We start from the raw sequence: 26,776 nt of genomic DNA on the forward strand, positions 1-26,776 counted from the left end.
AATAGTGATATCACAATAGTTGATTATATTTGAGAATAACAAAGATTTACTCTTTATTTCACTTCTAGAATGAATATGTAATAACCATTTTATCAATATTATAAAACATATGTTCTTAGGCTTAAAGGAAAGTAGTCAATTTTATACAGCAGAGTGGAGAATCTTCATATTTTTATTAACTACCAAAAGTGGTAGAGATAGCTTGAATAACAAAAGGAACCCCCCAAAAAATTTTATAGAAAATAACAGTAGTATTATTTCTAAAGTTTCAATTCTAAAAATCTCTGAACATATATATAAGAATTCTATAATTTTTAAATCATTTATAAAAGTATTGATTAGCTGGAAGAGACCTCAGAAGTAATCTAGTCACAAGTCACATTTTTGGGGAGAAAACAAAATCTCCTGAAATCAGCTAACTTTCCCTTAGTTGTATAGTTAGTCACAAACTAGGTCTAGAATCCAATTGACTGCCTCCCAATTCTGACAATGTATTTCACCTTCATCCATTTATTGAAAATGTAAAAAAAAAAATTTTTTTTTTTTTTTTTTTTTTTTTGTGAGACAAAGTCTAACTATGTTGCCCTTGGTAGAGTGCCGTGGCATCACAGCTCATAGTAACCTCATTGGGCTTAAGTGATTCTCTTGTCTCAGCCTCCCAAATAGCTGGGACTACAGGCACCCGCCACAAGGCCTGGCTGTTTTTTTGTTGCAGTTGTCATTGTTGTTTGGTAGGCCTGGGCTGGGTTTGAACCCACCAGCCTTGATGCACATGGCTGGCGTCATAACCACTGTGCTATGAGTGCCGAGCCAAGAAAATGTAAATGTATTTTAATAACTGCTTTGAATGGGTTAATGTATATAAATAGGTGACCAGTTAAATTCTCTTTAAAGTATCCAGAGCCTATTCCAGATGACAAGCCATTTCTTTTTATGCTTCGTCTTCATTTTTTACAACAGTTTTTCATCACAACTTTTTCTGAGATTCATGGGTTTTGTTTTTTATTCTTAAACATATCCTTTAAATTCTCAAGGAGATTTTTCTGCAGTTCTTTTAACATGAAAAGTTTTGGGCCAATTTTAAAAAATATTCTGTGTTCACGCGGTGACCTCTGTAAATCAGACGATTATTAGCACATATAAGCAAAATAATGAGACTACTAACTTGTGCAAACAAGAATGGGTAGATGGGTGCTTGGAGGAGAGGATGGGGCCTACACAGAAGAAGAGAAGCTGTGCTTCTCCTGCGAAGTTGTTAGAGTCACACAAGTAAGGATTAGGTTAAATCTATCCAGATTTTTTTAAAAAATGAACTGAATATAAAATAATGTAACTTCTAAAAATCCCTTAATTAAAAAAAAAAAACTAGCCTAATAAGAGATAAGGATGTTCACTGTCAAAATACCATGTTTTGCTGTGTATAATATGCACATTTTTGCCCAAATTTTTGAGGGAAAAATAGGGAACATTATATCTGAGTAGTACTAATTCTGTATCTATATAAATGTTTTAATTCTTTTATTTATGCTTATGAATTAAAAGTAACTCTTGTACCATAATATGTTTAAAAATGCTCAAATTCCTTTATAATACAAAAAGCAAGCACCTAAATATAAACAAATACAAAATTGAATTCAATTAAATGGAAGATTTTGTTTCTTTCCTAAAAGTTTAGGCTAACAACGGGTTTGCATTATATAGGGGAGCTTATTATACACGGTAAAATAATTGATTCTATATGAGATTTGTTACTGAGTCTTATTTTATTTTGTCTTCTAATCTGGTAAATAGCAGTTGGAATCTCCTCATGAAGAGCGGGTATCCAATGCCTTACACTCGGTGGAGGTGGAGTTACAGAAATTAACAGAGATTCCTTGGCTTTATTACATCTTACACCCAAATGAGGATGAGGTATGTAAAGTCAGCCCGTTTCTTTAGAACCACACACCGTATCACAATCTTTGAAAAAGAGATATTTAGGGGAAGTAAATTTAGATTACTTTCAAATGTACCGTTCTTGAACAAGTGAAAAAAGGCATTTACGTGAACAAAGACATTTTATGGGCATTGCTATATTTTTAGAAGTACATCATGAACTTTTTTTGAAGAAGTTATCCCTGTTCTATAATGGTTAGTCTTTATAACCTATCCTTATTTTATCTCTTATTATCAGAGTGGGTTTTTCTTCTCTTGATATCTTGAAAAAAAAGTTGTTTTTTCTTGATTTGAACAGGAGCCCCCAATGGATTGCACCAAAAGAAATAGCAGAAGCACAGTATTCCGCATAGTGCCAAAATTTAAAAAGGAAAAGGTTCCGAAGCAGAAGACAGGTTCACAGCCTGGTAGGTGGTCCATGTGGGAAAGGAAGTATAACATTATGAAAAAATAACTTCATGAAAATGTCCTGGGGCTAGATAGTGGTGAGCACTGCACAGCCATGTGACTATACTGAATGTCACTGAATTGCACACTTTCAAATGGTTACACTGGGAATTCCGTGTTGTATGAATTTTACCATAAGAAATCATAGCATATCTAAAACATGTTAAAATCTCGGAGGGAATCTGTAGTAATGAAGCATGCAAGAAAATAAGGTAGTCCCTAATTTGCTTCTGCTTTGTTCTGTGAATGTCTCTGTTCGGATGGATTTTTCTTTCTCTCGATAGCAGTTCAAAGTGTGTGTGTAATTTGTTCTTCAAAGTTCAAAAGTTAGATCACTTTGTTACATGGAACACAGAAACTTTCCTTTACTCCTTTTTTTTTATTTTATTATTATTTTTTTTTAGAGACAGAGTCTTACTCTGTCACCCTTGGTAGAGTGCTGTTGCGTCACAGCTCACAGCAACCTCCAGCTCTTGGGCTTAGGCAATTCTCTTGCCTCAGCCTCCTGAGTAGCTGGGACTACAGGCGCCTGCCACAATGCCCAGCTATTTTTTATTGCAGTTTGGCCGGGGCCGGGTTTGAACCCACCACCCTTGGTATATGGGGCCGGCACCCTACTCACTGAGCCACAGGCACTGCCCTTTTATTTTTATTTATTTATTTATTTATTTTTGAGACAGACCCTCAAGCTGTCGCCCTGGGTAGAGTGCCGTGGCATCACAGCTCACAGCAACCTACAACTCTTGGCTCAAGCGATTCTCCTGCCACCACGTCCCAAGTAGCTGAGACTACAGGTGCCCGCCACAACGTCCAACTATTTTTTGGTTGCAGCTGTCATTGTTTGGTGGGCCCGGGCTGGATTCGAACCCGCCAGCTCAGGTGTATGTGGCTGGCACCTTAGCTGCTTGAGCCACAGGTGCTGAGCCTCATTTACTCCTTTAAATTGCCAGATATATTTTCCACCTAAAATGGAAATATATTCATTTTCCTGTTTTTTTTTTTTTTTAAGAGACAGAGTCTCACTTTATCACCCTCAGTAGAGTGCTGTAGCATCACAGCTCACAGCAACCTCCAATTCCTGGGCTTAGGCGATTCTCTTGCCTCAGCCTCCTGAGTAGCTGGGACTACAGGTGCCCGCCACAGTGCCTGGCTATTTTTTGTTGCGGTTTGGCCAGGGCTGGGTTTGAACTCGTCACCCTCCGTATATGGGGCCAGCACCCTACCCACTGAGCCACAGACACCGCCCTCATTTTCCTGTTTTAAAGATAGCATTTGAACCCCTTGAGAATGATGACTATTTTGCTGTAATGCTCGTATTCCCAAAGATTAAACCCTCTTCTCTCTTTGTTGCTGTTTTTCTAGTTCCCTTTTCATTTTTCCTTAAAGCTTAAATTTACTTACTGTACTAGTGCTAAAGCATCTTCAAGTTCCATGTATCTGATGTAACTGCCTTTCATAATCAAATCATTTTAGAAATTCTTCTGAGTTAGCTATCTTTTTTCTTTTTTTCCTTTTGAGACTAGGTCCTTGCTCTGTCACCTTGGCTAGCATAGACTAGCATCATCAAAGCTCACTGCAGCCTCAAAATCCTGGATTCAAGCAATCCTCCCGCTTCAGCCACCCAAGTAGCTAGAACTATAAACACCTGCCACCATGTGTGGCTAATCTTTGCATTTCTTGTATTTTTTGATATTGCCCAGGCTGGTCTTGAATTCCTGGCCTCAAGTGATCCTCCCACCCCAGCCTCCCAAAATGCTAAGACTCTAGGCATGGAGCCTAGTGGACCTAGCCCAGCCAGCTATGTCAGTTTTTAAAAGTGATATAAAACTTCATTTCTGATACTCATAGAGCAGCTATTGAAGGGCATTTAAAGACCAAATACACCAAACAAGTAGGTTTTAATTAAGCTAATCAGTGCTGAATAAAATACATAAGAGAATGATTATACATATTGAAAAATAACCAATCTTAGCACTCATGGAGCTTATAAATATTAAATTGATAAGTTGATTTAGTAATATGTTGATTGCTATTGTTATCAACAATAGTAGAACAAATATAATCAATGCTTGAAGTTAGCAAGACCTTAAGCAGCAAACTGTTTAAAATTGCATAGCCCAGGCGGCGCCCATGCTCAGCGGTTAGGGCACCAGCCACATACACCAGAGCTGGCGGGTTTGAACCCAGCCCAGGCCAGCTAAACAACAATGACAACTGCAACAAAAAAATAGCTGGGCGTTGTGATGGGCGCCTGTAATCCAGCTACTTGGGAGGCTGAAGCAAGAGAATCGCTTAAGCCCAAGAGTTTAAGGTAGCTGTGAGCTGTGATGCCATGGCACTCTACCAAGGGTGACATAGTGAGATTCTGTCTCAAAAAAAAAAATTGCATAGCCCATACCAGATTTTAATTAGCATGTGTTGCTCACTGCAGTCGATAGCCATTCTCTTACCTGGTCTCAGGGAAATCGTTAGAGCTTATGTAGACCTTGCACCACTGATCCTAATGATGTGAAATAAGTTTTAGATGCATGTCAGGTGGCTTTAATGAGGAAATTGGACTGGAGCTAAGCATGGGTGCACGGCAGCAAATGTCTTTGCATAGTCAGATCCTTGTGTTGATCAAGTCTCTAACCTGCATGGGAAAAAGCGGAGCTATAGTTTTGTTGAAAGGACACCTTTAACCTTGTCTTTGCTAGCACTGCCACCACACTCTGTGTTGCACCTTCTTTGGCCAACCTTTGCTTTGTGATGCATTGAGCATGTAGAAATTATGGGGGTTTTGCTCTTAACTTTGGTAGTTCAGAAATGGGGCACAGAGGAAGTTGCTGCTTGGCTGGATCTGCTCAATTTGGGAGAGTACAAAGATATCTTCATCCGTCATGACATCAGAGGGGCTGAACTTTTGCATCTGGAAAGGCGAGACCTCAAGGTATTTCCTTTGTGCTACTCTTCTGCCCTTGAAAATACTCTTGCAAAACGGAACCCTTTCTCCTGTGCCTCTTCTGTTCTGTGCTTTTAGCTTGGCTTATGTTATGTAAATGTGCACTAATCTAACATTTACTGTCCTGTGGGCCGAGTTCCTTGTCTGCTTTCTGAACAACAATGTCAGCAATGTTTTCCTGTCAAAATCACTGTCTATTATAGCTAAAGGTCAGCATGAATTTAGTGATTTTTTTTCCCTTGCATCCATTGGTTGTGACCTTTCCTGTGCTAGTGTTTACAAATGGTTCGTGTTTTCATAGCCCATTTTATTGGATCAACATGGAAGGTGATAATTGCTACTGAAAATGATTAAAAATAATTTTAATAGGGCAGCGTCTGTGGCTCAAAGTAGTAGGTCACTGGCACCATGTGCCGGTATGCCGGAGGTTGTGGGTTCAAACCCAGCCCCGGCCAAAAACTTAAAAACAAACAAACAAACAAAAAAATAATCTTAATATATAGTTGACAACTAAAAATTGATTCAAAATACTAAGAAAAAAGCCTTCTGATATATGGAACTAGATGAGAGACTTACAGCAATGGCTACTTAACATCCTATGATTTGGTTTTGTTGCTAAACTGGCCACTCATATAGTTCACACAAACATCTAGACCAATAAATTAAAACTTTCTTTTCATGACATATTGTTAAAATTCCTTTATTATTAAAGAAATGTATTTTTTTAATTTAGTAATGAAGCAAAAATTACACCTATTTGTTATTTGTGACAATGAGGGAAAATAATTTATGATCTGCAGCAATTTCTTTGGGTGGACACGCAATAGCAGAAGTAGCCAAATTAGTCTATTTGTCCACAGGTTAGGAGTAGGATTTGATCATATTTTCTTACCACACATTACCAGTTTTAAAGTCCAATAAGTAATAACATTGGGTGGAGTGGTCCTTTTCTTGTAGACCAAGTTTTAAAATGCTCTCAATTATGACAGTGAATTCCTAACAAATCAATAAACTATGGTGTCTTCATCTATAAATATGTTAGCAAAGATCTCTGAACTGATAATGGGTAGTAGACAGATCTTTATTAAACAGAGTCAGGGAATTTTAGCACATCAGTGGGTGAGTACCACTTACATCTAAACATTTTTAGCCATAATAATAAGATAATAGATTAATTAATTACCTTGTTGAGAGTCCTAAATCTGGAACATTTAGCAAAGTGTGTACTATACTCAGTATTAGAGCCCATAAAGCAAAGGTTGGCTTCAAAACTTGCAATAAGTAACCAAAAAGGTAAATGTAGGGGATCGTTACAGCCCATATATGGTCTAACTTCTGATATCTTTGGCATACAGCAATATTTATTGAGTAGCTACTGATTAATGTATTAGGCCAGCTTTTCTAGATTGTATCTGCCCTCTAGAAGTTTGCCTCTCATTTGTCATGAAAAAGCATACTTTTCAAGGAAAAGACTGTATATAAAAAGCATATAAACACATGCATATAAATGTGTATGTCCACACACAATGAAGGAAGCAGATATTTGCAGAATGCGAAAACAAAACTCACACGTGCACTGAGCCAAGGAGTGATAGGACCTTGGTGAGAAGATACACAGTAAGGGTGGAAAGGTGATAGTTATGAATTATTTTAGTAAACTTTCTCTTTAGCTTTTCATGGGGCTATTTTGTTCTGTTTTTATTTATTTAATTAATTAATTTATTTATTTTTCTGTCTCACTTTGTTGCCCCCACTAGAGTACTGTGGTGTCACAGCTCACAGCAATCTCTAACTCTTGGGCTCAAGCAATTCTCTTGCCTCAGCCTCCCAACTAGCTAAGAAGTTGGTATAACTTTATGGAAAACAATAACCTCATTATACCAAAACAGTAGTTCTGAGGAGAGTCTGCTTCCATCAAAGAAGTTTTTATTCATGAGAATACAGTGTATATATGGCCTAAAATAAAACATTTAGTATTTAAATATTATATTTATATCATCATGAAGTATAAAAAATATTTAAATATTCCACTCAAGCAAAAGAATCTAAATGTGATTGTGAGTGCATTTATATTCCAAATTTAGGTAGTAAGCCCTGGCATCTTCCTCCAGAAATGCTTTTAAGTTCGATATTTTAGCACATACACAGGAAATGTATAGTTGCCTTAGGACTAATTTTGGATGCCCTGTGTCACATGAGAAAATCCTTTTCTAGGTCAGTTAAATATTATACAAATGTTATCCTGAAAGTATCTCAAGCTTGAAAATAGCACTGGCCATGGAAAGAATATTGTCCAGAAGGATTCAAAATTATCAGTAGCATTGCTGCTATAGAACTCAAAAGGTCATAAAGGGTAATGGGGCGCTGGGGCAAAGAAGAGGGGGAGAGAGGGAGAGACCATTTAAACCAGTTTGATCTATTTCATTTAAAAGTTTAAAAATAAATAATGCTATTAATGTACAAAATAGGATAGATATTTGGAATCTGTCTTCCCCAACAAGTAGTCTTATAGCCTTGTCTTTTAGGCTGCTGTGGAATTCACCATTTTAATATTTTCAGATGTTTCCAATTTTGTTTTGTGGAGAGGTTTTTTGACTTCACACATTAGCAAACAATAGAGTTTGGAGGATTTAACTCTTAGCTTCTCAGAGAGTGAATATGACTGTTACCTTGGATGGGCTTAATTCATTCATGAAACAAATATTTGCCAAGTACCTATTATGTACACTCTGAAGTAATCATCTTTTTCAGAACACTAAATATTGAATTCTCAGCACTTATAGAAGGGTAGTTCTTTAAGAAACAGGAAGGAGGCTCAGTGCCCATAGCACAGTGGTTATGGTGCCAGCCACATACACCCAGGCTGGTGGGTTCGAACCCAGCCCGGGCCAACTAAACAATGACAACTGCAACAAAAATATAGCCAGGCGTTGTGGGGGACACCTGTAGTCCCAGCTACTTGGGAGGCTGAGGCAAGAGAATCGCTCAAGCCCAAGGTTTGAGGTTGCTATGAGCTGTGATGCCCCGGCACTCTACCAAGGGCAACATAATGAGACTCTGTCTCAAAAAAAAAAAAAAAGAAAAAGAAACAATAAAGATAATTCTGAGGAAAAGAGCCGGTAATATTTTCAGAGAAAGCATCAATCAACTGTTGGCTATATTTACGTAAGTTTTTATATATTACAAAGTATGAAGAAATTTAACTTAAATATTCCTCTCAAACCAGAGACTTATCATGCAACTGCAAATGCATTTATAGTCCGAATTTAGGAAGTAGGCCCTGGTACATGTATCTTCCTCTAGGATTAAGCCTCACTTTTAAATATAATATTTTAGCACAAGACATGTTACTAATTGTGGATGCCCTAATTTACTATATCATTTTTCTCAGAGATCCATAGAGCCTTTCTTTCTTTCTTTCTTTTTTTCTTTCTTTATTTATTTTGAGATAGACTCTTGCTTTGTTGCCCTTGGCAGAGTGCCATGGTGTCATAACTGCCAGCAACCTCAAACTCTTTGGCCTCAAGTGATCCCTTGCCCCAAGCCTCCTAAGTAGCTGGGATTACAGGCGCCCAATGCCCAACTATTTTTAGAGATAGAGTCTCCCTCTTGCTCCGGCTGGTCTGGAACTCCTGAGCTCAGGCATGAGCCATTGTGCCTGGTTCCCAAAGAGCCTGTCTTTTAAATAAATAAATAAAGGAGAAGCTAAACTAGTTTTGACTCTTGAAGAACTACCATTGTATATAATTTATGAGAAGGTCACAGTTAAGAATTTGTGTAGGATGTGATATTTATTGGTTGGTAATTTTTCAATATCATGTTGTTTTTGTTTTATTAACTCATTTTTCTAGCTTGTACTTAAATCACTGAATAATAACTAAAATGGATCTAGTACTGAATGCTGTTCCTTGCTGGTTAAATGTTTAGTCCCAAGTTTTCTATTATCAGTAAATTTTTTTCTCTTCTTTGTTTTGAATTTCTTTCTACCTTTTTCTTTCTTTCTTTCTTTTTTTTTTTTTTTAAGGACCTGGGGATACCGAAGGTGGGTCATATGAAGCAAATTCTCCAGGGAATTAAAGAGCTTGGAAGGAGCACTCCCCAGTCTGAGGTGTAATCATATTGGTGCTATTCCTTGAAAGAGAAGTGATTGCTACTTAGTTCTTGGAAGCAAATGGCCATTCTTACAGTTTTCGACATAAATAAGTAAGCACCAGTGAAGCACCTGTGTGGCTTGATGTTTTGCTGTGGGTGAAAATTTTGATTTGAAGTATTAGAAAATATTTTTGTGCCAAAACAAAAATACATTCCTCACAAAGCCATTTTCTTATTGTGCAAACCTGACGTGTTCAAATATGTTCACAGTGGTAAAAAGGTAGGAAAAATCTGAGATGATCGCATTGTCCAAAAAGAGGAATTGCAAAATGTTCCTTTCATTAGATCTGGTCTGATAGAATATTCTTACTTGCCACTACATAACAGTATGTGGCTAAAACTTACTAGATTTCACCACTGGAGGCATTGGCTTTTTTTGTTGGTTTTGAGATGAAAATATAAATTGTGTTTCTTTTTCCCTTTTGTTTTTATTTATTTCTGTTAGTTTTTTATTCAGAATATTATGCGGTATACATGTTTTATTTGGGGGAGGTGGGGGTGGGTAAATTAAGTTGTGTTTTGAATGTTAGATTGAAATCACCTCACATTCCTAGCGCTCAGTGGACAAAGAAAATAGTTAAAACCCGTCGAATACTATGAATGATTGCAAATCTTAATGCACGATTTTCCTGCCTGAAATGTCATTCTTTTTCTTGCATGTCACATCTAATATGGTAACACTTTAATAGCTTTAATGTCAGTTTTAGTGGAATTTAATTTATTACTATTCGAGTTCATTTTTGTTGGCTAAGGGCACTGCAATTTTCTGTTTTTTAATGTGGAATTTTGCATAAATTATTCTGTACTTAAAACTTTGTAAATGTGTGTCTGTGCCATAATCAACAAATGATATACATCTTGTGCAAGTCGATTTTATTTTCGTCATAAACAGTAGGTATGCACATTAAGAAAATTCTCCGGGTATTTTCATAAAATTATATGCCCCATTGCCTAACGAAACTGACTACAGCCTTCCAACCCCAAACTGCCACATTTTGTTTCTCTTGTTTGATTTTAGTATAATAATTATGTAATATTCTGGTTAAATTTATAATATAATGGATTGTTGACCTCCAGGAGTTTCCCTGGGTTCAGCTGAGATTTACACACTGATGGATCACCCAGACGCACCCAGTAGCTACAGTCACTTCTGACACAAACATCCCAAAAGAAGAGATGTAATTTTTTTCTTATAGGCTTTACATTATTATTATCTTAATTCCTAATTCCTGTTAGGTGGCTATTATTTTCCTTTAACTAAACCACTACATTTCAATGTACCTCCTTAGACGTCAACATTATAGTTATCAAGTCTTTGAAAGCCAAAGGCATACATATCAAAGTCACAAAAATATCCTTAAGTAACCTTTCTTTAGTCATTAAGTACCCACAAATTAATTGTAACATTTTTAAATGTTCTATATTAAAAAAAGTAAATAGGATATGGACCCAGTGGTGACAATTTTCGTAAAGTAGCCTGATAGGGGCTCAGTAGGTATACACATCACAGATACGTGCATACTCAGATATACGTGTATAAACATCCATGCACATATGCATGTGTACATATTATGGACTTACATACATATAATACTGAGATCATCAATATTTTCTAGACAGTTTTTTGTCCAGTGTTTAAAGAGAAGTATCAATAAGAGAGCATTTAAAATGATTTAGTGTCGGGCATAAGTTTTAATCAGATCAAAGGAGTTTAACTATGTGACACTTTATTCTTATTTACAATTTGATATTTAACTACCAAAATCACAAAATTTGGACATCTTAAAAATAAATGAACCCGATAGTTTTCTGAGCAAATATGTCTGACTATATATTTTACCTAAGTTGTGGATAAATGGGAATTTTCCAAAGGAAATTGCATCTAGTAGTTTAAAAAGGGCCCTGAGCTATTCACTTAATTTTCCTAACTTGGTCCCACCCTGTGAAGTGAGAGGGCTCCTCTTCCAGGCCCTCTCGTAGTTGCCCCAGTGTAGTGTGTCCTGCTCTTCTAAATGTTTCCTGTGAAACCACATAGGAGATGCCACATTCCCAGACCTCTGAGATCACAGAGCCCCGTCTACCTCTACCGCAAAAGAAAAAGTAGGGGACACCAGGGACAAACTCTAGCATAAAGAATGTATTAATAAAAAAATCTTTCTTGATCTTCACTCTCCCCCAGAGTACCTTTTTGTCAATAGAAAATAGTTCCTCTAGCTGTGACATATTCTGAATTTAAGAGGACAGTGTAAAGGATTGATTTTTTTTTTTAGTTATCTTTTCGATCTTAGGTAACATCTCTTAGATATGCTGTAACATTTCAGGGAATAGAGTGAATAATTCCTGCCTAGTTCATTTATTGATAGAGCCTGAATCTCTTAATGGAATACTTAACAAGCTAGAATTTTCGTGAAAATGGCTTTTGGATAGAGGAAATTATTTAAAATGACAATTTCCATTTTTCTTTTCTCCTGAATAAGAGCAATTTCCCCATATGCTGTGTTTACATACGGCTGTGCAGGACCCAGATGGCCTCACTGACATCTGTTTGCCAGGATGGCGCCCTCAGAGCCTCCCTAGACCCCTATCAACATCACAGAAAAATCATCTTCTTACAGTAGACAGGGTTACAAAAAAGGATAGAAAGCTTTTCCATGGGATGGCTCACAGCTCTGGGGAGGGCACGAGGGGCCTCTGTGCTTTGATCCACACGGTCACCATAGGGAAAGCCCTGGTCTGCACCTGACTGGGTTTGTGATGGCTGCAGATATTATCACCCCTTTTCCTCTGTAGGCTGTCCCACACCTGGGAGGGGAGGAGATCAGGCCAAAACCTTTGTTTCGGTTCCATTTTCCTAAGGAAGAACTCGCTTTCTAAGGAGGAAGGGGGCAGGGTCAGGCCCAATTCAAGGCCCTAGATACTCCTTACTTCTCTTTACTGTCTTTCCACCACCCTTTCTGAATTTTTCTTTTTGGCTCTTCCTTTTCCTATCTACCCCCTACAGTCACAGTTGCACAAATTCTTGCTGCCATTTACCCTCCTTTCTCCATCAATTGCCCCACTAGGCAATGATCCCTTTTCTTTGTTCCTACCTTAAGCACACATGGTGGATCATTAAGCTAAGTATTAGGAAGAAAACAATTTAAAGATATTATTTTTACTGTTTGCATTTTATAAAAAGATACTTCCTAGATAATCCAAATGAATTGATGGAGTAGACAATTTGGGGACTGTGATTACATATTATTCAGGCTGAGCAGAGGTAACCCCATAGCTGTCTAGATCTGTGCTGATATTGTGGCCACTAGCCACATTCCTTAAAATTTAAATTTAATTTAATTAGAAATGCCATTCTCAGTTGCATTAATCACATTTCAGGAATTCAGGAAGCACCGTGGAGAGTGTACGTAGTGGACATGTAGAACTTTTCCATCATTATAAAAATTCTACTAGACAGAACTGGTGTAAACCATTGCTACTTAAAGTGTGGTCACAGGCCAGCAACATCAGTATCATCCAAGAGCTTACAGAAATGCAGAGTCTCAGGTCCCCTTCAGACCTACTGAATCAAAATCTTCCTTTTAACAAGATTCCTCAGGTGATTTGCACTGGCCTTGCTCAATTTTATGCTTCGTAGGTATTGGGGATCTGAGGTTTGAGATCTTTAAGAGGTCCCCAGAATAGCTTGGTCCCCAACCCACTGTTTTCTGTTTATTCACTGGCTAGTCCCAGAAATGGGCTGAAACTCATTCACCATCCTAGCTGAATTTTCTTCTCAATCCTTATTCCATATCTGGTCTAGATGAGCGCTGCCTGCCCAAGTGGTTGTATTTTGGTAGCTAATGCAAAACACGGAAGATTGGCCAACCAACACAGGTGGCCCCTCGCCAGCCCTTCCTCCACCTTGAACTCAGGAACAACCCAAGTTGCTCAGTTTGTTGGTCGTGTGGCATGCTCATTTGTTCACAACTTAGTCCTAGGAAACATTTCAGAAGAATATGTACTGAGATGAGAGGAAACTGGGTCAGTCTCCTACAACATGTGCATTTTTATATTCCCTTATCAGTAGATTATGCTGTTGACACGGTTCATGCAGCACACATAGCAGGACATGGACATTAAATGAATCATTAGGCATGCAAAAAAAAAAAAAGGAAAGAACAAAATAAGCACAAGTGAAGTGAGTGTGTCATTGAAACCCTCAAAGAAGCCACGTTTTGCTAGATTAAGGTCTGTTTTTCTTAGGGTAACTTATCTTGACTTTCACATGGTTAATAATTACTTAAAATAGTGCCTGGAAAATAATATATCATATTCTTGACCCCAAAATATAAATAATTTAATTCTATTATAAGATCTTTCCCAGTGACTTCTTGTCAAGAATCCTTTACTTAGAGATTCCTTAGCTAATTTTTATGTATAAAAAGGCAATATTTTTGACTTCTTTACAGTTATTTTTAATAAGAATCAAGGAAGGAAATACACAAAGCTATGACTTTGAAAATTATAGACATTACCTTTATGCATCACTTCTAATATAAAACATGTATTTTCTCTGACTGGGTTGACAGTGACTTTCATGCTCTACAGATACGAATTCTTTTAGGATATATAACTTTTACTTAAGATGTAAAATAATACATCTCTTAACCTCGACATCTAGGACCTCTCCTGTCCCTACTACTTTAATCCCCAGCCCAGTGAACTCATCCTGTATCTTTCAGATATCAGTTGGGTAAGACAATGGGTTTGGAGTTTGGTAATACAAGAGTCAGATTAAAACACCAGGTTCTTTAAATCAGCTGAAATGAAGAGTGAGAAGCAAAAATTCCTCAAATAGCCACTGTTGGCCAATGGAATAGCCCACAAAGTGGGGGACTCCCACAGCGCTTGGCTGCCATCTGTCCCACTCTCCCCGCACTGTCCTGGCCCTGTCTGTGTCACATCAGTTAATGAGATGCCTTCCTAAAGAAATAACCAAAACTTTTAAAAGGTAATGATTATTGGTTTTTATAATATGCAAAGCATTAATTTTTTCTTATTTTTGTTATTGTTTCCTCTTTATTATTTGCCAAGTTTTGTCTAGAGACATTTATGTTAGAAGAAAAAACTACAGAAATCTATCATTATAGAAAACAGAGAGATGAAAGACAGCTGGACTGTACGTGATCGTATAATTATTTCTATAATTTTTAGGAAAAGAAAAGAGTAATTGAGACCTTTAGACTCAGTAAAAATGTCTAAGATAAACGCTCTATTACATAATATAGGTGAACAGATTAATTCCTTTCATGTAATTTAAGATATTCTATTTACAATATTTATATATTCTTATATTTTTATGCACTTTCAAGTTTTAGTTGGAAAAACAAAATCCAAACCACTGCCTAAAAGTTATAAAAACTCTGCATGAAATATTTCATTTCAGCTATAAGTTATTCAGTTGTGTAGGAATTTATAAATAGGGTGTTTCATAGGAACTGCATTTCAAGAGTAAATTCATAAGGCCTAAGAAATAGGGTTAACTTTTCAAATCCATTCAAATAAAGCAGTTTCATACTCAGTTAATGATGCCATTAGTAGGATAATATAGTTAGATACACAAGTTAAAAAGGAAAAAGAATATATTTTGAGATTCTTAATGTTTGATTGCACTATTGTTTCCCACAGCTTAGCCATGTCTATTTCTATATTCTAAAGATTAAGCTGATATGTAGCTAAAGATTTCTTACAGTTCTGTTAATTGGTAACTAGTGCTATGAAAGGTGTTGGTATTATAACATTCCCAGTTTTGTGAATTATATATTGTATATTGAAGATGACTAGTAAATTAGAGTAATATATCTATCTAAAGCTGGGAAACTATGACAGTTATTTTCAAATCTTTAAGTTGTATTGAATGTTGTTCTTCCTCTTAACTGTGATAATAGTCTTGCTTCTATGTTAAAATGTCTATTTATACAACAGGTTTCTCCTTTTACTGGTGTTACTAATTTTCATATTAAAATTTTTCTTATCTTTTTATACCAAAAGAATTAGTAAGCCTGTTATTCGAACTGTCAAGATCTATTTTAGTTTGCAGGATTTTTGGCAAACAAAATATTTAATAACAAACAAATCTAAAAGCTTTGTATATTTTGTGGCTTTAAGGGCAAGAATTTTACCTTTGAATATGTTTATGTGAGGCAGCAAAGTCAATAACATACAGTATTACTTGCAATCATCAAAATAAGGTTTTCATAAGTTGTATAATTCAGTGCATTTATTTATTATGTTGTGAAATTTAATCTTTATACAAAATGCATTCTCTGGCTCTTTTCCTTTGTACTGCTGTTGCTTAGAGTGTGATAGCTATGTTAATGATTTACTTATGTACTTGAAGTACTCATTTCTGTCAAACAGATGCCGAATTTTTTTTCTTAAAAAGTGTATTCTTTGCTGTCATAGACAGATGAATAGTAAAAGAGACTTTGTTAAAATAAGTTTCATATTTGAAGAAAATATGAAAAGGCATAAAGCCAAAATGAAGTCACCGATATTAAGAACTTAAGGGGGCGGCGCCTGTGGCTCAGTGAGTAGGGCGCCGGCCCCATATGCCGAGGGTGGTGGGTTCAAACCCGGCCCCGGCCAAACTGCAACAAAAAAAAAAAATAGCCGGGCGTTGTGGCGGGCGCCTGTAGTCCCAGCTACTCGGGAGGCTGAGGCAAGAGAATCGCGTAAGCCCAAGGGTTAGAGGTTGCTGTGAGCCGTGTGACGCCACGGCACTCTACCCGAGGGCGGTACAGTGAGACTCTGTCTCTACAAAAAAAAAAAAAAAAAAAAAGAACTTAAGATAGTACAGGGATTCATCTTGCAAATAAGTATTTTATCTTTAAGTTATGGCTTCTTTTTGTGGTAAATTTTCAGTTTTTGTTATAATGGAGATCTCAGTGATTGTATTGCCAATATGACACCCAAATGACCGTCCAGTACCTCTTAGTTCCAGGGTGTGTTTTTATAACATAAATTTGCATTTGACTCTAGGCTACTTTACAAATAGTAACCATTATGATAATCATTGGTTTGTTTCTTTCTGTGAAGTAAGTCAATGAGATTTTAATTGTTTGGGAGTATTTCTGTTTAAATGCATTTTCAGTTTATTTAAAAAACTAAAAATTTAAGATATAGTGGCACAACGTACCACACCGAATAAAATCCCATGTTTTCAAGGGAGAAAACAAAAGTGTTCTTAATGGGAAGCAGTGTGGCATACCAAAGAAATCGCTAACAGCTCTAACATCAGCTGTTTTATTCCATTTTACAGTGTAAGCAGTAGATGAATTGTAAACTGTTTAAGAACTCAGGGTGGATGATTAAGAATGCATTTATTACGAAGGCATAGAGTTACTGTTGCATAAGCAGTTACCGAAGGCAGGAAAAAAGAAAATATTTGAGAAACATTACATGGAAATTACAGGAGAAAGGAACTTGAGTTAATAATTTGACAAAGCTTTGGGAATAGTTTGGGAATAGTTTAAACTTAAAGAACTTTCATCAAAACAAAGCAGACGTGAGATGTATGATAGGGTGGGCACAATGTCAGGAAAAAATGTTACCCTGGAGAAGACGGTATCTAGATGTCATCAGTGTAGCTAGTGAATTCAGGGAGCCCACCCTTCTGTGCAAATGTAGAAGCTGGTTAGGAACGTAGTTAGATGACCTAAGCATTCAAGGCATTCCATACTGTCCACCCAGGGTTTGCTGCATGGGGCAAGTTCATGAGAGCCAGTCAGAAGGCTTCACTGGCCTATGTGGATTAGACCATACCAGGCAGACCGAAAAGATTTTCATGGACGTGCTAATAAGCCCTGACATTTGTTAGCAATGATGGTTCTTTCCCTTTCATTGCAACAGAAAAAAATTCAAATGTACAATATTATAAAGAGCTGCATTCTAGAATTCTGGAGATGGGAACATAGCTTAGGTTGATTGGGTTCTGTACCTGACTTTGGGACTGGCTCACTATATCCTTTCAACAACCTCCTTGATTGGGGGCCTTGGTTTACCCAATTAGAAATGGCACCCAATATTTTCAGCTGTAAGCACTTGGTAATTTTTCTTTTACAAAAGGAACTATGTAAGTATGAATCGTACCTAATTTTTCCATTTCTTTCCCATTGTCATTTTAATAAAGAAAGGTTTCCCAGACTATAATGTGAAAATTAAAGTCCAAATTGATATTTCTTGATGTTTGGCTTAAAAATGAGAGTGAAAATTAAGTTGGTACCATTTATACCAGAGTAGGGTGTAATTTTTTTTCATCTGTTCACCACAGATAATATAATTCATATTATTTATTTTAGGATAGGCTAAAGACTTCTAAAATCTTTCAAATTTTTAAGCAGTTTTATTTTTTTCTATATTTATCCCAAACAACCATACATACATACATATATATGTATTTAATATATATATAAAATTGAGGCCTTCACATCTTTTTTTTAGATTACCTCCCCAAAGAGGAAAATGTCTCTTTAAATCAGTGGTTAAAAAATAGAGCATGAGACTTCCTTTGTTTTGCCCTGTGACGTGGCTTTCTCTGTACTAAGTTCTGAATGGCTGCTTTGCTGATTGATCCAGAGCATGGATCACTGACTTAGTTCTCTGGCTGTGGAATGGTATTCTGGCATGCAAAACTTCCCATAAAGAATCTAAACTAGAATTGCCTTAATTATTAATTAATGGAAATCTGGGAATGATTAAAGGAATTGAATTAGAAATTAGAATAACCTAGTTAGAAATCATTCAGTTAGTTAAACATGAGGGCAAGTGAACGATGACACTATTTTTACATGACATTTGAATTCAGTCACTACCCGATTCTTGACCTAAAGATTTCTTTGCTAAGTCTGACATTATTTTGTAGCATACTATAATAACCAGCTTCTGCTGAATCCCACACCCCTCAAATGCTGGAATAGCAAGAGGGTATAAGCTATATGACAGAAAAGCCTGAACTTCAGGGGTCCTCAAACTATGGCCACATGAGGCGGTGTGATTGTATTTGTTCCCGTTTTGGTTTTTTTTTTTTTTTTTTTTGTAGAGACAGAGTCTCACTTTATGCCCCTCGGTAGGGTGCCATGGCCTCACATAGCTCACAGCAACCTCCAACTCCTGGGCTTAAGCAATTCTCTTGCCTCAGCCTCCCGAGTAGCTGGGACTACCCGTTTTGTTTTTTTACTTCAAAATAAGATATGTGCGGTGTGCATAGGAATTTGTTCATAGTTTTTTTTTTTTTTTTAAACTATAGTCTGGCCCTCCAGCGGTCTGGGGGACAGTGAACTGACCCCCTGTTTAAAAAGTTTGAGGACCCCCAACCTGAATTTCATGATGATAAATCTCTAAATGATAATTCCGGAACTGTTTGATACAATGAGAAATTATTTTACTGTGACTTTGCTTCCCACAATGAGCTGATATACAGATGACCTTAGTGTAATCAAAGTAATTATAATTTTAATTAGAACCTGCCCTGTTTACAGATTTCAGTTGTGTGGCAGTTTTTAATATACTGCCACACAACTGATGATGAGGATGAAAGAATTGCAAACCTGAACAGTTCTTATGTTTCCTTTCCCCTTTTTACATGAAAAGGTTTCCGAAAGCTTTTGAAAGTTCTCATAGCAACATTATGTAAGTGATGTTCTTCTGCCAAGAAACTCATGAGCTAAAATATGGGACAGTGCAAATGCTTCAACACAGTTCTGAGTTCAACACAGTTCTCATAGCAACATTATGTAAATGATGTTCTTCTGCCAAGAAACTCATGAGCTAAAATATGGGACAGTGCAAATGCTTAATCCTAATCTTGGTTTTGGATTGTACAAACAAAAGCATTTTATCATAGGAGTTTTTTTTAGTATTCATGTAATTGCATATTTCATTTTTTGACCAGGTCAAAAGTTAAATTGACATTTTATATTCTGTTTCTAATTAGTTTGTAAAGTGGTAATTCCACTGCCTTTTTTCAAGCCTTCATCAGTACAAATCTTAGCTGAGCTTTTGCTGAAGATTTTAGCAACTGGGTTTTCTACTTCCATTCTTGCCCACCAGAAGGGTTTTTCTAAAACACAGATTTGCTTTGACATCTCTTTGCTAAAAAGTTCTTTAGAACTAGAATCGTTCTTTCTTCACAGCACAGCTACCTAATTCCCTAGCAGAATGGAAAGGCCTCCCCATGACCCTGCCTCTGTCCACCTCTTTGGTATCCTCACACACCATCCATCTGTTGAGCTTTTGTAATCCAAGAATTTGGAACTACTCACAATTCAGTGCCTGGGCGCAATCACATGCCATAGATCAACTCATTCAAGACTTAGTTTTAATTTAACTTTCTCCAGAGCCCTTTCTGATGTCCCCAGACAGATTATTTCATCCTTGCTCTATAGTATCTTGAAACTTTTTCTGCTAAAATAATGTCACATTTCAAGTGTATATTTTATACACGTATCTACCTCTCCCCCTGAATGTCTCCCTTCATCTTTGTAGTCTCAGTGTCTAGTTAGCACCGAAAAGGACTTTGATAAATATTTTTGAATGAAGGTAATATAATAAAACCCAAACCTGTGTTTGCATATTTTCACAAATAAGAGCTTAGAATTCCCTGAAAGTCCACAAGTGGTAAGCGCGCTTCATGAGATTATAAACAAACAGTAGGGAAGAGCACTTGTTTTGTAAAGGACATTCATTTGTTAGCTGTACATCAAAAATATTTATCAAATCTGAAATCTTGTTCCTAAAAACAAAGCTTATAGAATTTTCACATAACTACCAAATTTTTATTTGTAATATATAGATATGCCCTAAAGATTATCTTTCTTTTTCACAGTATATGCAACCTACATAAATACGTACCCTGATTGCTTACACACAATCATGAGAGCTGAGAAAGAATCAAAAGCAATAATGAAGGTGAAACTTTTTGAAATAATATTCATCCAGAGAGATACAGAGTGAATTCGTATGATTTTGGATCATGTATAGTTAATGATTATTTTAATATAAATGTAAGAAGGCTTGTTTGTGACAATTATCACCCCTTCCAGAACATAAAGACTAAAAATAGATAATTTTACTTATGGGCCTGTTTTTCTTTTGAGATTCTATAAAACCTTTCTAACATGTCTCCAAACAATGATAAAAGTTAACACAGGAAGCTCGTGAAAGTTAATAATTGCTAACTAAAGTTTCATATTAGTTAAAATGTATGTGATTAAGTGAAATGCCCCCTTTCTTCTCTGATAGAAAGTGATCACCACAGTCATACTGCGTGTGATCCACGTGACTGATGGAACTGTAGACCACGAGTTAAATTTAAAGTTTATTTTAGGAAGGCCTGTGTCTCTACTAATGACACATACACTAACACAGATCAGAGGTATGCGTTGCAAACCCAACAGTAGAGGGGAAAAAAAACTAATGCTTACAGATACGCATCAAAGACTTCACTTGAAGTTGTGAGTTGATGTTTCCACCTCAGTTATTTTTAATGGGGAGTAGGAAGTAATACTATTTAATAGATAGCATACTTATTTAAGCATAGAGTAAATATAATACTAATATTTGAGTGCCACAAGGCAGTGATAGATACAGGAAAGAAAACAAATATTTGAGTTATAAAAAATTAACTTCTGAATATTTATTGATGGTTAGGCAATGGAGTTCCTTCATGAGAAGGAAAAAACTGTCTTTATCCTTACTTGTATGTATTTATAGTATCAATCATTTCTATATTCTCTAGCAAAAGAAAATTATCAGTTAGATTCAACTTTGCTCTTTTTTCAGTTTTGTGAAATGTCCATAAAAGAGTGAGGCTCAGAAGTCAGCCTTATACTTAGCACATCAATTTTACCTTTCAATAAAGATAATCAGAAAATTTTGCCTCCTATTTATCATGCTAAAAACATAACCATACAGTTTCTTTTGTCCTTTCCATTGCATAAGATATTTTTAATTTAGCTTTGCCATATTATTTATAATTAAATCTTTACTACATTTTGGTAGTCTATTTTGAAACAAAGTACTTGTATCTGAAAGATGTAGATAATATCTATTTATTACACAGCGGGCTCTGTTTGCTGCAGAAAAGAGTGAAACTTTTCACTTCTTAGCACACCTGCCAGTGAAAAATATACCTGACAGAGCAGAGGTTCTAACTTTGGCTCTACTTACTTTTAATAATGGTAAGACAACATGAGTTTTGTTTGTTTACATGCTGTTTACAATGGCATAATTTTAAAAATATATACAGCAATTGAAATATTTATTGCATACTATTTTAAAGATGTTTTATGTGTTTTCACCTTTGGAATATATTGTTACATTTCCTTGTACAGATACTTTGGGTGGCTTTGTTAATGTAGCTAGTAATTTTTATGACTACTAAGTGACGAGTTTTCGGTGCCTTTTATTGTGGGATGCATGATTATGTATTTATTGTACGGAAGTCACTGATGTGTGTATTTTTGTACTTTGCTGAGAGTAATGATTGATCCTGATGTACATGATAAGGAGAGATGTCTCTCCCAAAAGGCACTGCCTAGAGATTGTCCTTCTCAAATAAAAAGAATGCATTTGATGAAGGTGTCAGTGTATTTTCCTTCTGCTGGCAAACTTTCTTGTCGTTCTTAAAGTTTTTGTTTTGAGATCACTGTAAATTCACATGCAGTAGTAAGAAATAATAAAGAGAGAGTGCGTGTACCCTTCACCCACGTCCCCCCAACGGTAACACCTTGCAGACCTGTAGTGCAGGATCACCACCAGGATGCTGACATTGATACACTCAAGATTCTGGGCCGTCTGCCACCACAAGGACCCACAACAAGGATCCCGCATGTAGTTGTTTTATAAAAGCAAACTGCTTCCCTCCTACCCTCACCCACTTCTTAACCCTGGCAACCATTAATCTATCTTCACTTCTATAATTGTGTGATTTCAAGAATGCCATATTAATGGAATCATTAATACAGTATGTCACTTTTTTTTCATTCAACGAATTCCATGAAGGTTCATCCAAATCGTTGTGTGTCTCAGTAGTTCATTTCTTTGTATTGCTGGGTAGTCTTCCATCTGCTGGGAGAATTCTTAACATGAAGAACATAATTTATTTTACCCTTATAGGCTTTTGGTGGTAATGATCTGAGAAAAGCCCTGTGAAATCCCTGTCTAGAAAAAGGGCATATGCAGAGGAGGTTTATAGGTGACAATGAGTCTTAAATCAGTTAGCCCAGCAAAGTATGTGTGTGAGCAAGGCAGAGAGGATGGTACAAGAACAGACGCCAAACAGCATGGAGGGAGGGAGGGTCAGAAAATGTTGCTGCAACATTCAGGGAGAGGCCGAAGATGGAACTGCACTGTCAAGGAGAGCACTGCGTGCTCAGATCTGAGCCCAGGACAGAGCAGGGACCTCTGTGGGTGGGGTAGACATGAAGAGGACGGGGAGATCAGTAGGAGGTTGTTGAAGTGTGGGCAAGAGATGACGAAGGACTTCGGAGGGTAGTTGTAGTGGAAATGGAAAAAGGGAATACTTAGGTGTAAATGACCTGTACTTGAAGATTGGCTGTGGATGAATAAGGAAGAGAGAAGAAACAGGATCCCAGGTTTCTACTAACTGAAGAGGAAAGCACAGAAGCTAAGTTGAGATCCAGGCGGCTTGGGTTAAGGTGACTGCAGGCTGCATAGTGTTGGAGAGGAGCCTGGGAAGGAAATACAGAACTAGGAGTTATCACCCACCATAAAAGTTGAAGTCACTAAAGACACAGTTGTCAAGAAAAAATCCTTAGCAACTTGAGAAAGAGGCCCCAAAGAACGGAGACTCCAAGGAAGGGATGCTGTCCTGATGGGGATTCTGGCAGCACCAGAGGAAGAAGTTGGAAAATGGACCCAGCTGCCTTTGCCAGGGTGGGACCTGGGGCTCCTGGGACACTGGCAGCAACAGTGGGCAAAACAGAGTGAGTCCTCCTTCCTCCTGCAGGGACGCAGCTGGAGAGGCAGCTGTGCTGACTGAAGAGCCCCCACCCCAGCATCACAGTGTCAAGGGGTGTTGGGAGCTGAGGGACGATAGCCCAGTAGGTAGCCACCGAGTCCACAAAGGCCCTTTTTCTGAAGAACATACACAGTCTTCATCACATTCAGAGGAGGAATAGTTGAGGGAATGAAAGATTCCTAGCTTGAAAGAGAACGTTCAGGGGCAGGGAGTGAGGGTAGAGTTAGGAAATGAAGTTGGACGAAAGAACTGTCTTCAAATATTTGAAGGCCTGTCGTGGGGCTGTGGGCTTGCCTTAGTTCTAAAGGAGACAAAATGAAATTAACAGGAAAAAACCTGTGATGTCTAAGGATGCACTGAGCTGTCTCATAAAATGAGTTCCCCTTTGAGAGGGGGGTTCAGAGGCTGCCAACTACCTGTAATTGGTACTCACAAGACTATGAACTCCATGAGAAAAGGGAATTTCCCCCTACAGTGTACCAGTGCATGGAATAGTGCTTAGTGGACAGGATGTGAACAGTGTTTCCTTGTTGAATAAATGAGAAGTAATTTAAGCATCAGATCAAGAACAGATCACCTTGACATTCTTTTCAATCACTGATTCTGTTGATCATATATCAAGGCTAAATATTTACAGTCCTCACTCAAGTAAATCAATGAACTAGAATTTAAACTCCAAAAAAGTTGGTTATCTAGCATCCTTTCAAAAATAAGTCACTACTAAACAAGGCTTTTATGCATCTGCATGATGCCATTACACAGAGACACTGAATTACTTTAAAATGCCAGTTACGGTGGCACCCATAGCTTAGTTGGTAGGGCTCCAGCCACATACATGGAGGCTGGCAGGTTCGAACCTGGCCTAGGCCAGCTAAAAAAACAACAATGACAACTGCAACAAAAAGATAGGCGGGCACCTGTAGTCTCAGCTACTTAGGAGGCTGAGGCAAGAGAATTGCTTAAGCCCAAGAGTTTGAGGTTACTGTGAGCTGTAATGCCACGGCACTCTACCCAGGGTGACAGCTTGAGACTCTGTCTCAAAAAAAAAAAAAAAAAGGCAAATTAAAATAAAATGCCAGTTATATTTTATTACCTACAAATTATTTTCAAAGTAGCCATTCATTTACATAATCATAACACCCAGTGAATAACAAGGCCCCTTCCCTAATCTTGGCATCTAACAGTTTATAATACCAACAAACTGGAATCTTCACCAGAACATCTAAATATAATAGATTTTTCTGATGTGGAAATCAAGAATTGTTTAAGCAGCCCAAGGATCTGAACTCCAATCTTCCCTGTCCTCCGCTGCCCTTAGTGTTTGTCTTCTTTGTCCTGGTGCCACCGTTAGTGCATGTCAATCCATGCTATGGGTGGCAGAATTCCAGCACTTGACTTAGAGCAAGGCTGTGTCCCAGCCACAAGAATGAGAGCCCATAGACAAAAGTAACAGCATCCTAGCAGTGTACAGCATTTCTCAGTTTGGGGCACCGTATCTACATTTAATCCTCACAACAATCTTGCAAGTTTAGTATTAGCTCCATTTGAAACATCAGCACACTCTTGGAGTTGGTTCTACCTCTGCCAATGACGTTCTGGATAAATCGTAGGAATTAGAGCACTACTCTTCCTTAGATGAGTGATACTGACTTACTAAGTAGGAAGCAGTCTCCTCAAAATGAGTCAACAAAATCATGTTTGTTTGAGTCTTACTTTGTCACCCTCGGTACATAGTTCACAGCAACTTCAAATTCTTGGTCTCCAGTGATCCTCTTGCCTCAGCCTCCCAGTAGCTGAGACTATAGGCGCCCTCCATAGCACCCAGCTGTGTTAAGATGGGGTCTTGCTCTTGCTCTGGGTCTTGCTCTTGCTTTTGGTCTTGAACTCGTGAGCTCAGGCAATCCACCTGCCTCAGCCTCCCAGAGTGTTAGGATTACAGGCGTGAGCCCCCGCACCTGGCTTAACAAAAACATGTTCTTTGCACAGTTACTGCTCAGTTAGGCCTGTCTCCCTCCAATCCATGCGGCCATAGCACCCCAGCAACCGAGAAAAAGGCCATGAATGAAAGGGATTTTAGTCTTCTCACTTACTTTTTTTTCAAGCTTTTTTTTTTTTTAATATAGCTACCCCTAGTAAGAAATACAGTTTCCCCAATATGCATAAATACTTGGGAATGTGTATATACACCTACAGTCATGTGCTGCAGAACCACGTTTCAGTCAACAATGGACCATCAGCAGTGGTCTCATAAGATTATAATGGAGCAGAAAATCTCTGTCACCCAGTGGCATTGTAGCTGTTGTAGTAGTGCAACACATACTCCTATATTTGTGCTGGTGCTGATGTAAACAAACCTACTGAGCCACCAGTTGTTTGAAAGTCCAGCACACACAGTTAAGTACAGCACATGATACTTCATGATGTTAATAAACAACTATGTTACTGGTTTATGCATTTGCTATAGTTTTTATCATTACTTTAGAGTGTATCCCTACTTATATTTTAAAAGTTAACTATAAAACAGCCTCCATTGGGTGGGATCCCGCCTCATGTTCACAATACAAGGGTATATTTCAGAATAACTGAGAGTAAATGATAAATGTATTACCACAAATAAGTGAGTGAGGTAATGGTTATATTAATCAGTTTGATTTAAGCATGCCACATTGTATATCGAATCATCATATTGTATCCCATAAATTTATACAAGTATGATTCACTGAAGAATTAAATTAAAAATAAAAGTGCTTTGTATAAAGTACAACAACAAAAAATGAGCACAGTGTTAGGGTGTATGGCACACATCTTGGGGGGCCATGTGGTTTCTGTCAGTCCTATACTCTGCTAGTCCAATACTCACACTCTGTGTGTCAGGAAAGCAGCCATAGACAATATATAAGTGAATGGCATGCTTGTATACCAGTAAAATGGTATTTACAAAAAAAAATGTTGGCCTGGCATGGCAGCTGACACCTATAATCCTAGCACTCTGGAAGGCTGCAACAGCCTGAGCAAGAGTGAGACTTCGTCTCTACAAAAAATAGAAAAATTAGCAGGGTGTGGTGGCGGGTGCTTGTAGACATAGCTACTCAGGAGGCTGAGATAGGAGGATCACTTGAGCCCAGGAGTTGGAGGCTGCAGTGAGTTATGATGATGCCACTGTACTCTAATCTAGGCAACAGAGCAAGACCCATCTCAGAAGGGAAAACAAGAAACAAAAAAACAGACATTGACACAATCCCTACATTAATAGGTGACAGCCCATGGTATTCTTTTAAAAA

General features: G+C 37.4%; 1 protein-coding gene across 2 annotated transcripts in view; it reads left to right on the forward strand.

Moving 5' to 3' along the window:
- The window catches only part of DGKH (diacylglycerol kinase eta), a 256,137-nt gene extending 245,715 nt beyond the window's left edge, over window positions 1-10,422 (forward strand). The window contains exons 28-31 of one of the 2 annotated variants that reach the window (XM_053563299.1): window positions 1,792-1,911; window positions 2,234-2,342; window positions 5,181-5,311; window positions 9,348-10,422. In XM_053563299.1, the coding sequence (XP_053419274.1) occupies window positions 1,792-1,911; window positions 2,234-2,342; window positions 5,181-5,311; window positions 9,348-9,437 (450 nt within the window). In that variant the 3' untranslated portion in view covers window positions 9,438-10,422. The remainder of the gene's footprint in view (window positions 1-1,791; window positions 1,912-2,233; window positions 2,343-5,180; window positions 5,312-9,347) is intronic. The other variant, XM_053563300.1, reaches the window with a different exon arrangement.
- Window positions 10,423-26,776: the final 16,354 nt, after the last annotated feature.

The sequence above is a fragment of the Nycticebus coucang genome, chromosome 15, assembly GCF_027406575.1.
Source record: "Nycticebus coucang isolate mNycCou1 chromosome 15, mNycCou1.pri, whole genome shotgun sequence".
NCBI lineage: Eukaryota > Metazoa > Chordata > Mammalia > Primates > Lorisidae > Nycticebus > Nycticebus coucang.